The following is a 12,823-nucleotide window of genomic DNA, read 5'->3' as shown; positions in this document are numbered from 1 at the left end:
CAAGGTTTGAGTGGACTTGCATTTGAATAGGTTTTGGTCTGCTTTCAGATAAAAAAGCAAAAAACTTTGTAATAAATTTGTCATTGGAATTTGGGGGGCCTAGGATGCCATTTCTGCAGTCTTACATGGTATGCATGTGCTCTTTTTAAAAACAAACCACGTCAATATGAAGTCAGTCACTGGAGCTTTTCTGATCCCTTTTAGATGTGAAGCCCTCCAACATGCTTGTAAACACAGGCGGTCAGGTCAAGCTGTGTGACTTTGGCGTGAGCACACAGGTAGGTCTTTTTTCTCTTCAGCCTGCCCTGTGGATTGAAAATCACCTAGCTTACAAACAAACAGGGACTGTGAGTTCACTCATTGGCCGGCAGGCGTTATTCATTTTTAATCTCTGAGCAGTTTCCTTCATCAGAATATGATTGTTCATTGTTTAATGACAGTAAAAACTGCTGATATTGTAATTACTACTTACGAATAGCAAACTTCATTGCTATGCAGCTTGGCTACAAAAGCGCTCTGGCCAGACAAAAGGGAGGACATCGAGGGAGCCGTGTCTGGGGAGCCCAACTGGCCCACAATAAAAATTAATATTGGGAGCAACAATGGTGGAGGGCCATTACAATGTGCTGCACCAATTTTAATTAATTTCCATTTTGGGCCTCCCCTGAGGACCCCAGTGATAGTGACCCATGCGCGTGCTGTGATGTTGATTTGAATCTCAGCCACCTTTCCTCCCAGCCAAACACGAAGACCAAAGCGAAGGTCATCTTTGCATTATGAGTTGTCAAAGTCTGTTATCCCTCCTGTGCCCTTAGTTCATCTCATTCTGGCAATGCATGGGGCTCCATCCACATCTTGAGCTATATGACTGAAAGATGAGGGTGCTCAGATTCTACTTCAAATTGACTTTTTACTTCAGGCGGGTTTGGGGCACTAAAGCGCTGAGCATCACGCTTAAGTGAATTGTTTAAGGTTATCTGCTATAAACCATAATGCTGTGCTTGTTTAAATTGGAAATCGCATCCAAAAGAAAAGAGAGATTTAATCATTTTTAATGCCTTTGTGGATGAATTTGTTCCCTTTTACATAATTTTTAGTTGATTTATAGGAGCGCTGATTGTAGGTTAAATGGGGAATAATTGCCCATTTTATTTCCACATTATCTTTATATTGTTCTAACAGACCGTTTTGTCTCATAGCTGGTGAATTCTATAGCCAAGACGTATGTTGGAACAAATGCTTACATGGCAGTAAGTAAACTTATGCAAAAATAACATTTAAAACCAACATCTTTATCTTTATGTACTTGGGAATGTATAATTCTTAAATTAATTCCACAGCTTTAGACTCGTAGGTCATAAATTACCAAGTCAATCCAGTCACTCTCCAGTGTTAGATCTTTGGAAAACAAGAGAGGCTCTGTGCTCGAGCTATCGACTCCTCTCACTCTGTTGCCTTAACCAGTCGGTTCAAGTGTGAAATCGCTGAGTTTTGAAGTTTAATCCTACAGAAAAATTGCACCTGGTAGCATATTGGCTACTTTCCAATCTGTTTATTTAATTAACCCTAATATAGACCAGAAACGTCGGGTGTTTGTTCTGGGGATTTGAGCATGCCTTGTCACCAGATCCAAGTAGACTTCCTGATGTAACCAGACACTGGCTGTGGAACTCCCCATGGCAAGGCTCCCACTAGGATTTTTCTACAGTGTATAGCTAGCTCTGTGGTTTTTTTCTTAGTTATTAAGTTCTTGCAGATATCCTAAGATAGCTGTTCTATTTCTTTTTCTTACCTTTTTAAACACGAGATATTATGTATGGCTATAAGAAATCTTTCGTTTGTTTGTTTTCTCAATCCCTTTCAAGAGCTGTTGGGCATAGAGGGAAAAGGTGGATACTTTTCTGGTATCAGTTTCTGAGTCTGATTTGGTTTGGGTTTTTATTTTGACCCCACTCTCCAACCCTTGCTTCCTTTCCGTGTAGAGTCTGGTTTTGGTTTAGTTTGGTTTATTTGTTGTTTTGTTTTGTTTTGTTTTGTTTTGTTTTGTTTTGTTTTGTTTGAGACGGGATTACTCTATGTGGCTCTGACTGTCTTGGAACTCACTTTGTAGTCCAGGCTATCCCAAACTCAGCCTCCTGAGTGCTGGGAATAAAGATGTGCACCACCACCACTGCCCAGCTAGAGTCTTGGTTTATATTTCAGTGTTTAGGATTGAGTTTTACCATGATGGCTCTAGATTTATGTAAGTAATCCATCTTAGGCTAAGGAGCCTCTGTTGACATGCATATAACCATGGATTTTTAAAAAATGTACCATATATGTATTTGTTTATCAGAGGGGACCATGGGGATGTAAATGTCTCCATGTGGGTCCTGAGGATTTACCTCAAATGTCAGGCTTGGAGGCTAGTGTCCTTACCTGCAGAGCCATCTTGCCAGGCCAGAACCATGGGCCTTATTCTCAGGATTTTTTGTGCATATGTTGTTATGATTATTACAAGATCTTTGATATAGGCAGGACCTGGGTGTATAGCTTGTTATTCTCAGAACAATACAAAGCATTTCACTTTCTTTCAAAATGATTTATTTCAAGTTTTGTTGTTTTTTAAGGAAATTAATATTTTTTCTGTCTAATTAAATGCAGAAAAAGTAGATCAGCTATGAAAGTTACTGTGTCTGGTTTTTAAAACTTAGTCTCCTCTGTGGCTCTCCCAGGGTGGATGAGAGCAGTGAGTCCTGTAGGTAACAGAGACCTGCTGAGTGTCAGCCTCTGGAAGAATTGGAAAGGAAAAAGGCTGTCCATGAAACAACTTCTCAACTGCCCATCATGTTCTGGTAGCTTTAAATTGCTCTGATAATTAAATTGCATCACTTCTGAGCTACAAATCCAGATTACAGTTGTCTTTCCCAAGTGTACATTAAAGAAATTACTTTTCCCCCCTCTTTGTTTATGGATGAATGTGATGCGTCCATATGTTAATTGAAAGTGTGAGGATTAAAATTATGAAATGTTAGCTCAGGTTGGCAAAGCTAAAATTGCTTTGTTTCTTGGGTGAGTGAATTCTAGTCATCAACTTTGTAGTTGAAGCTGCAGAAAGCCTAAGATGCCAAGGAAGAAAACAGCCAGCGCCTGAGAGGCAGAGGTAGAGCTTAATTTAGTAGGCTCTAGCCAGCCAAGTCTTTCCCAAAGGCCACCTGTGCAGGAGCATGGGGTCAGCCCTCCATGACTCTACTGTGACATTGACCCTACCTGCTGTCTGTGCTACTGGTCTCTTGGGAGCAGGGCTGGGCTCTTTGGCTTTATGTAACCAAACTATGGCTTCAGAGCATCCAGAAAGCACTAAAAAGCTCAGGAGAGACCAGGGAACTCCCGGGTACATTTAGAGTGAAATCCTGAGACAGAAGAGTGCATATGCAAGAGCTGAAGGCCAGCAGCAGCACCACCACCACCACCGCACTCAGAAGAGCCGGGTGTCAGGCTCCTCCTCCCCTTCCAGGCTAAAATCCCTAGCAGCTCTCCTGCCTGGAGGAGGGCACACTCACTTTGAAGCTGCCACTCCCCATCTTGGAACCAGAAGGAACCTCAAAACTGAGCAGAGAAGCAAGAGGGACGAAGGAGCAGAACAGGCTTTGAGTAGGGCTGGCAGCACAGCTTTGCCTTGCCCAAGTGAGCTGCCTGGGCACAGAGCACCATGCAGAGAGCATTGTCTGAAGTAGCATGTCCGCCTTAGGTCCCAGAAAATGTCTCCGAATTTTAAAGGGAACAGCAACAAACCTTCCAGGCAGTTACAGAAAACTAGCTAGACAAGGCAGTTTACGAAGATGCTCTAGAGGGAACTGTGGAGCACAGCAGATGCTCACAGACGTAGGACCACACATTTTAAAGAGGACAATAGATGTGTATGGTCCCCAGACACTTGAGGGAGATGGCTCAGGCATTAAAGCTACCCACTGCTCCTGCAGAGGCTCCAGGTTCGCTTTGCATCTCTCACCTCAGGTAGCTCACACCCACCTGTAATTCCAGTTCCGACACATCTTCTAGTCTCCATGGGCACCTGCACACACGTAAACTCAGGTGCGCACACACACATACACATAGAATAAAATTTCATCTTTCTTAAAGGGACCACCATACCCGGTAGCAAATTGGACACAGCAGAGGCAGGATTAGTGAACTGGAAGTTTGGTCTTCAGTATGGCCACCTGACCCTGCTTGACCGTTGTGCTGTGGGGATCTGGCCTTGCCCACCTAAAAGGGAACTCTCATGCCTGCAGTACACATGTGGATAGCATGCTATCCTGATTCGTGTTCACCCGCTTTGGTAATTTTCTGGGTAGCCCCACCGAACAGCAACTCCCTTTTCAGAAGAGTTAAAAGATGTACCTTGCTGTCTTCCTGCTCCTGACAGTTATACCCGGGAGTATTGTGTTGTAAACACACAGTCCTGGAATTCGTTAACTAAATATGGGTCCTGGCTAACAGCCCAGTCACAGGCAGTAGCTGGAGGGAGTGAAGTGTGCCAGTTTGAAGATGCTGCCTTGAAGATTGTGGATTCAGATTTTTAGGTCTGTTCAAACAGGCCAGGAATTTTTTTTTTTTAAACTTGGTTCTGGGTGCTCTTCATTTACGCACACACACATGTGTGTGCTCTTTACTTATGCACACGCAGGCGCCTTAGACAAGAGCTGGGTTTTCCTTCTTACAGTTTTCTACACTGTGGACAGCTGTCTGGTGAGGATGTAACCCCAGCTGGCCTCTTGACCATAGCTCTTGTGTCAGCCGTACGTACAGTACGTAACTTTGTCTTCTTCCATACTGGAGTTGAGGAGAAAAGACCAGGCATGCCACCGCTGCAGATGTAAGCCTGGCTTTGGGTTATGCAGCCCTGGGCCGTCTACCTTGTGTGCTATAGAGTGGGCCCCAGAGCCTGGGTCTACCTTGTGTGCTGTAGAGTGAGCCCCAGAGCTCGCTGCGCCCATTTGCTTGCCCTCCACCAGAGATCTTGTTTTGCTGTGTGCTTCAGGACTGATTTCTCCTCTAGAGGCTGCCAGGCCTTGTGCTTAGGGAGCTCTCTCAGTGCCACCTGGCATCTCTATGTCGCCACTCTTCATAATTGTCCTCTTTTAATTCAGTTTCTGTCTTTGGTTTCAGCTCTCGGTTTATACTTGTTTCAGTAGCACAGCGGAGAGATGGGGCAAATGTATGTAGTCTCATCCTCCAGCCCACCCAGACATCTTGTCTGAGTCCCACTTGTGTTTGCATGTGTGTTTTCTCTGTATTCTAGAGAAATACCACAGCCTGAGTACTGCCATCCAGTAGAAAGAAACCAGAGAGAGGAAGCAGGAAGACAACATTTGATTGTTTAACAAGTCTGGGGGGTTTTAGAATGGGCAGCACCATAAGTTCTTTTTGTTGTTGTTGTATAAAGTGTGCATATGTGCCTGTGCTTATGAGTGTGTGTAGGCCAAAGATCAACCTTGGTTGTCTATTATAATAGAATCTCACTGAACTTGGAGCTCGCGAGTAACTAGCCTGGCTGGCATTGTTGTTGGCAACAATGGCATTTGTGCTGTTGTTCCTGTAACTGGCTGGCCAGTTCCACATGAATGCCTCTACTCCTGTCAAACTGACTAGGATTGTATAATGCGGTATGGGTCAGGATCTCAGCCCTACCACGATTAGCACTATAGCCTTGCTCTTTTGTGGGACTAAGGTTTTTCAAGTCACTTGTTCACCTGTGCACTGCAAACCTTTCTGTAAGTAACCTGAAGGACTGAGCAGGAGGCACCCAGGAATCAACCGTTCCTGGTAAGCAGGCTATGCAGGCCAGAGCTTTGTGGAGCAGGCACCTGCTACACAACCACAGGGAGGGCCCAGAGTCATATGTGACACCTTGATTCCTGTCAGAAGAAACACAGCTGTATGGAATGAAAGAGCGACAGGAGGTGGCTCTAGTGAGGCAAGCTCTGACTGCTCCTTGCCCAGCCCAAGTGCTTCACCCTCCTATAAAGTCGGATTTCCAGAGAAAAGCTAAAAATAAAACTTAGCCATAGTTTTCAAGACCCATGTGCCCAAATTCAATTAAATTGTATACAATCTTACATAATTTGTCTATCTCCAATTAAAATCTTTGGATTGAAGGAAGAGAGAAGTAGGATCAAGTCTTAGCTCATTTGCTACCTTAGTTTCTGCCCACATAAACTCACTCCCTGGAGCCTTCATCTACAACATTAGTGACAGTGGTTTTCTATGGCTGTGTGCAGGATTCTCTGTTGCTTCTAATATATATATGTATGTATGTAAATTTCTTTTGCTGTGTGTAAATACCATGCAAATGTCGGTGACTCCCATGTTAGCTGAGCTCACATTCAGTGTGCACTGCCTGGGGTAACTCTAGCAGCTCATAATAAGCTCTCTCCTGCTTTCTTACAGCCAGAAAGAATTTCAGGAGAGCAGTATGGGATCCATTCTGACGTGTGGAGCTTAGGAATCTCTTTCATGGAGGTATGTTGCTGTTTGTGGTCATTGATAAGCCTTTACTAATACACCCTATTGGGAAGAACCCCGGTGCCTCTGAAAGAGTAATGCAGACCTCCAGTGTCCGTGCACATGTATGTAGTCTGACTCAGCAGACTCCATGTTGCTATCCCATGTGGCTTTTGGACTGAGTCTGAATTATTCTAGAGCACTGATTCTCATACATCACCTGTGTAAGACAGACGTGAAGTGCTTGTTAAAAACACAGGTTTGCCAACCCTACCCAAGACCACTTTAACCCAAGTCCCTCAGAATGCACATGTGGAAAGTGTTCACTGGGTGGACCTTCTGCATGGTCTGGAGCCCAGTTCTCTGAAAGAGGATTCCATTACAGAACAGGGTGATGGCAGCCTTGGAATGTGCATGTGTGATATCCATAGGGGATTGTTTTAAAAGTTTAGCTATAGTCATATGGATATATATGTTATATACATGCTGTATGTCTCTTTCATTTTTAAAGAAAGAAAAACCTACTTTATTCTAATAAATGGCATGTGCATGTGGGTAGGGGTGGAGTGGCAGGGGCGTGTGTATATGGTGAACTCGTATATCTTTACTCTTTATTGCTGTATTTAGAATGGATTTTTTTTCCTCAGTGAGCCAGATGCAGTCCCATTAGAACACCATGCTAAGAAATAGACACAACATGCATTAGAAAGACACCTTGCTCGCAGGAATTGCACTCCTAGACAACCTGAGCCCTCACTGGGGCTTGAAGAACAGCCTCTCAATTCCATGAGTTCCCATCAAAGAAACATTTTTTACAAAATAGGAACATGTTTAAATAACACCACAGATCAAGTTTCTGTCACAATCCTATCACTTTTCTTTGGCCAGATACATTTTCTGTGATCTTTGTAACGCATGAATGCCATTGTATTTGGAAAGGAAATGTCTTTAGACCCAGCTCACCTGCACAGCAGGAAGGGTGCCAAAATCAAATGCTCAATGTTTATTAAACCATATTCTTCTGCCTTTCCCTGGAAGGTAATCTAAGAGGAGCTGTACTGTGTGCGCAGCAGCTGAGAGGCTGCAGTTGGCGGGTGGAGCTCAGGACCCAGCACTCAGCAGGATCCAAAGGGCTTGTCCTATCATTAGCCTGGTTCAGGATGAACTCACTCTGACCTGTGGGGTGGCAACGTTGCTAATATGGAATTTCCCTTTGGGGTTTTAAGTCATTCCCGTTGGTTATGTTGTATAAATGATTGGTACAGTGCAGAACAGTTGAGGGGTCACGTGGTTCAGAACCCGCTGCTGGGAAGAGAAGACCCAGGTTGTAGTGCTAGCATTGGTACTAGTTTCCTAGGTGATCCTGGGCCACCCTACAGCCCCCATTAGGCTCAGCACCTAATGTTCCTTCTCTGTGCAGTAGTGAGGTCTGAGTCCTGCCACAAACTGACACTCTACAGTTCTGCTGCTGTTAACTTCCAGCAGCTGCAGGAGAGCTGAGTGCCTTGGACAGAGATACACCCTTACCTGTTGGAAGCATAGAAGCATTGTTAAGAGGGCTGGGGATGCAGCTCAGTTGATACAGTAATTGCATAGCATCATGAAGGCCTGGCTTACTTGCCAGTGTGGCATACTGCTGTGATCCCAACATGCAGAGGTGGAGGCAGGAGGATCAGAAGTTCAAAGTCATCTTCAGATACATAGGAAGTTGAAAGCCAGCCTGGGCTGCATGATACTATCCTTAAAAAAAAAAAAAAAAAAAAAAAAAGAAGAAGAAGAAGTACTATTAAGAAAGCATGCATGCCCAGGCTAGTCTCAAGAAGGTAGTGAGTTATATCAATTGATTGTTCCTCCTTCTCAATTAAAGTGGAGTTATCAAGGAAAAGGCTGGAAAAAAAATAAATCAGTGAGATAGCCAGGGACTAGGTCATAAATGGCCAGGCTCAGGGCTTCAGATGTTGCCCTGGGAGCAAGTGATCTGACTTCAGTTTTTAACAAGTCACAGTGCTCCATGGAGCATGCCCATAGAAGTATGGGTGTGGAAACAAAAGAATCATTTGAAGTAGGTAGAGAGATTGGTAGATACCCAATAAATGTAATGTATTGAAACACGTATCTATCAGTAACTTTCTAGGCAGCAGCACCATGAAGCCTAATGAAGAGGCGATACATCTTAGGGAGGGAGATTGTCAATGTGTTCGTTTGTCCTGGAGGCAAACTAGTCAATAGTCTCTGGGACACTGAAGAAAATAGACCCTGCATTTGCAATCCTGAGGAGAATAGGGCATAGAGAACTGTGTGAGAAAAGTCAAGTTTGAGTGTGGGATGAGTGGGTGTCAGGAGACACGTGATACCATGCAGACCAGAAGCCTGTGGCTGGATGAGAGCCTGGAAGGCTGGGCTCCTCCATGCTCTCTGCGTCCATAGTGGGTGAGAAGGATTGAGTCATGAGGCACGATATAAGGTGATGTCTGCTTATGGTGGTCAAGAGGACAGGACACTTAGAGCCATCTGAGAATGTGGGATGGCAGTCACTGGCCTTGCAGGGCTTCTGACCTATTAAGCAAGCAAGTGACATGTGACCAACTTAAGTAGTGGAGGAAAAGTCACTAGAGAATAGAGTACAGCACCTGGCATACATTTTATAGCAAATTTATTTAAAGAAATTCATGGTAAAGGGAGAGGAAGGGTTTGCATTTATAGATGAGGCACTGTGGTGTTTTGCGAGTGAAGACTACAGGAAACCCTCAGGCTCCTTTGTTCTTAGGGTCAGGGTGAGGAGAATGCCATCCACAGGGAGAGGGGGCGGACACGGGACGACACTTAGGTCAAAATAAGGACTCAAAGGGCTGGGGAGATAGCTCAGTCAGTAAAGCACTTTCCACACAGGCACATGGGCCTGTGTTCAGTCCCCAGCACCCACACAGAAATGTAGCTGGCCAAGCATGCTGGTAATCCCAGTGCTGAGGAGGCAGAGACAAGTAACCCTGGGGTACACTGGCCAGCTAGCCTACCCAACCATTATGCTCGAGCTCCGAGTGAAAAATCCTGTTAAAAACCTCTTAAAGGATGCTACCCAAGGTTGACCTCTGCTTCTGCATAAACATGAACATGCACACATACTGCTTCATGTGCACACAAGCACACAGTAGACAGAAATGTGTGTTGCTGTGACATTTTAAAGTCTGAGGGGCAAAATACATCCTGAACCACAGTCAGTATTTAGAAGGAGCTTTGACTCTGCTCTCACTGTTAAAATAGTTCTTGGCATGTACTCCAAAGAAAGAAGCCTTCATTCATTCATTTACTCATTCATTCATTCATTCATTTATCAGTTTTCCTGGTAGAAATGCCATGGGTAGGCTTTGCAGAGCATTGGCTGCAGTTATAGGAAGATCCTGCCTCAGGTAAGGAAAGACACTAGAGCTGGGCAGTGGTGGTACACGCCTTTAATCCCAGCACTTGGGAGACAGAGGCAGACAGATTTCTGAGTTCGAGGCTAGCCTGATCTACAGAGTGAGTTCCAGGACAGCCAGGACTGCACAGAGAAACCCTGTCTCAAAAAGAAAAGAAAGGAAAAGAAAAGAAAAGAAAAGAAAAGAAAAGAAAAGAAAAGAAAGACACTAGAACCCTGAAGTGACAGGCCTCAGAAAAGGTGTAGATGAAGGACTCATGGGGATCAAGGGGCCGACAGAGGGTTGACATTTGAGAGGAATTGGTCTTCAAGTGAGCTTGCCAGGAGAAGAAAGGACTAAAGGGAGATTCCTTCTGCTGCCAATCCGCCCACTCTGAAGTGGACCTACTATAAACCCTTAAGGGAGGAGCAGATGGCAGTGCAGGAGGGTAAGGTCTCACAGGTCTCCGGGATGGGGGCACACCTTTCTCAGTGGTTTAGTCCAATCAGTTCATTGACATAGAGGATCTGTGGTGAAGAAAAAGTGGGCATCAGAATAGGAAACCAAGCAGGGAGTTTTCTGTGTCTGCTGGGGTCCCTAGGACCCCGCCTCCCATTCTGTATGTAAACCCTCCTTTCCACGGTTCATCCTTGGTAGCTCCTTCCTGCTGACCCTTCCCCGCTAATATGCTGTCATGGTCCCCCATGGGGAGTCATAGCAAGACCTCTCACCAAACTCTTTCATAAAGATAATGCTACATGCCACTAAAGTGTGTGGATAAAAAGAATTGCAGACAGCTACATGTGTGCCTTAAGCAAAGAACGTTTAATATCAGGCTATCTTTTATCCGCCTCCATCTCCTCTCAGGCCAGCAGCCCTCTGCTCCTGGGATAAAGTAGGTCTCCTCTAGATGTTGTCAGCTGTATGAAATATCTGGAGTTGGCAAAGTGGCACAAAGATTGAATTCAGCCTGCATTGAGGACAGTGCTTATGATTAGGGATTCACCCCCTTTCTCTGCTGTGTGCTTACAGCTTTCCACACAGCTCTTTAAAGTGTTTGTGACACACACTCCCACCCCCTGTGGGTGGGTTCTGAAGCCAAATAAAGGAGGTCTCAGCGTATGGGTTGGTGTGAGCTCACTGTGTAGTGGTGAAGAAAACTCCCATGAACATGAGTTTCTCCCTTTAAGATACACCAAAGGTCAGTAAGGGAATGCTAAGAGTAATGAAGAAGACCGAGATGGGAGACTAGCAAGACTGAGGATCCTGAGCTGTGGCGAGCGGGAAGGCTCCTCCCACCCCACAAGACTTGTTTGCCACCTTTACAGGCCTTCTGCCCCCAGTGACCAGGTGATGTTTTTCAGAACTGCTCACCTGGTGCTGCTAGTCAGCACTGCAGGACTAAACTCTGGGCAAAAATTAGCTTGACTTGTCAAAACAAGAGCTTTGTTTTCACTGAGTCTGAAGGATTTTCATAATCTTTAGGGTGGAAGTGCCAAAACCATATTGAGGTAGCGTCTTAATTTTATAAGCAGTAGTCCTTACCTAGTCTTGCAGGGAGTGGCTGAGGAGAGGCTGCTCACGTGATTTTTCACTAGTTAATTTTTTGTCACATTTGAGTCACAACATAAATCTCTAAATGGGAGATAAACAACCACATGTTCAAAAGATGGTCTTTCAGAGGGAATCCGCCAGTACACTCTCTAACCTGTGCCCAGCGTGGGGCATGAATGTTAGAAAGGAACAGGGGCCTACTGTGGTAGAACCCATCTATAATCCCAGTACTCCAGAGGTAGAGGCAGGGGGATTTTGAGTTTGAGGCCAGCCTCAGGTACACAGCAAGACCTCATCTCTAAAAAACAAAACAAACAAGGGACTGCTGGGATGGTCCGGTGGGTAGAGGCCTTGCTTTGCAAGCCTGCTGAGCTGAGTTTAAGCCCTGGAACCTACTTAGGGTGCAGGGGTCTCAGAGTTGTCCTCGGCCCTCCGATATACTCAAGGTAGCCCCCACGTGCGCACACACTCATGCATACATACACTAGGTGTTTGGTGGATCCGGGTGTAAAGCATGGTAGAATATGCCTTTAATAGCACTGAGGAGGCGGAGGCAGACAGAGCTGCTCTAGTCTATGCAGTGGAGCTCCAGACTAGCCAGAGTACACCGTATAAATCCATCTCAAATAAATAAACCATTTAAAAATTTTTTTAAATGAGGTAAACAAAACACACAAAAACTTCCTTTGGAAAGGCACCAGGCCCACGGGGCTCTGCTCAGGGACTCTATCGGGAGGGCTCTCACAAACCTAACTGAGGTTGGCAATGAGGAGTCTCCCGATAGACTTCTCTGCAGGAGTCAAACCGCAAGTCCATCTCCAGCACACGCTTGCTCTTTTCACATCGTCCCAGCTCTTTCTGCCTTTGTTTGCAGCTTCCCTCCTGTCTCCTGAGTCTGCAGCGCAGAGCAGGCTGGCTCGCCACGCTTGGTTAATTGGTGTGTCATCCGGTCCTGCGAGGCTCCTCCGCAGCACTCGCACTGCTTTATTGAAGCGCTTTGAATGATGTGTTAAATGATGAAAGCAAGGACCATGGCTTAGAAAAATGTCTCCAGATAGGTGAGGAACATACTCAGAGTCACACAAGGTCATTGTCATCAAAGTAACACTACCTCAGAAGGATTTCTATGGGCTCCATTGTTTTGACACAGTTTTTCTTAAGTTATTTTTTTTTCAACTTTTTTTTTTGGCGGGGGAGGGGGTTGGGTTTTTTTATTTTGAAGTTTTTTGTTTCGTTTTGTTGTAGTGCCAAGGATGGCATTTCAGGCTTCCCGTGGATACATGTTCTACCTCTACGCTGTGCCCGCAGCCCTTTCTCAAAGTTTAGAATTACCTTTACAAATAGGTTCGTGCGCTGTGACACTCTCCTGTTGTATGTATGCTATTTCC

At 45.1% G+C, this 12,823-nt stretch overlaps 1 protein-coding gene across 2 annotated transcripts in view; it reads left to right on the top strand.

The window, feature by feature from the left end:
• Map2k5 (mitogen-activated protein kinase kinase 5) overlaps positions 1-12,823 on the top strand; it is a 214,873-nt gene that overhangs the window by 113,794 nt on the left and 88,256 nt on the right. For both annotated transcript variants that reach the window (XM_021172645.1, XM_029481666.2), the window contains 3 exons: positions 205-278; positions 1,200-1,250; positions 6,433-6,504. In XM_021172645.1, the coding sequence (XP_021028304.1) occupies positions 205-278; positions 1,200-1,250; positions 6,433-6,504 (197 nt within the window). The remainder of the gene's footprint in view (positions 1-204; positions 279-1,199; positions 1,251-6,432; positions 6,505-12,823) is intronic.

Source organism: Mus caroli, unplaced genomic scaffold, assembly GCF_978045245.1.
Source record: "Mus caroli unplaced genomic scaffold, Mus_caroli_1 scaffold_11, whole genome shotgun sequence".
Lineage (NCBI taxonomy): Eukaryota > Metazoa > Chordata > Mammalia > Rodentia > Muridae > Mus > Mus caroli.
This window is presented reverse-complemented; position numbering and strand designations above follow the sequence as displayed.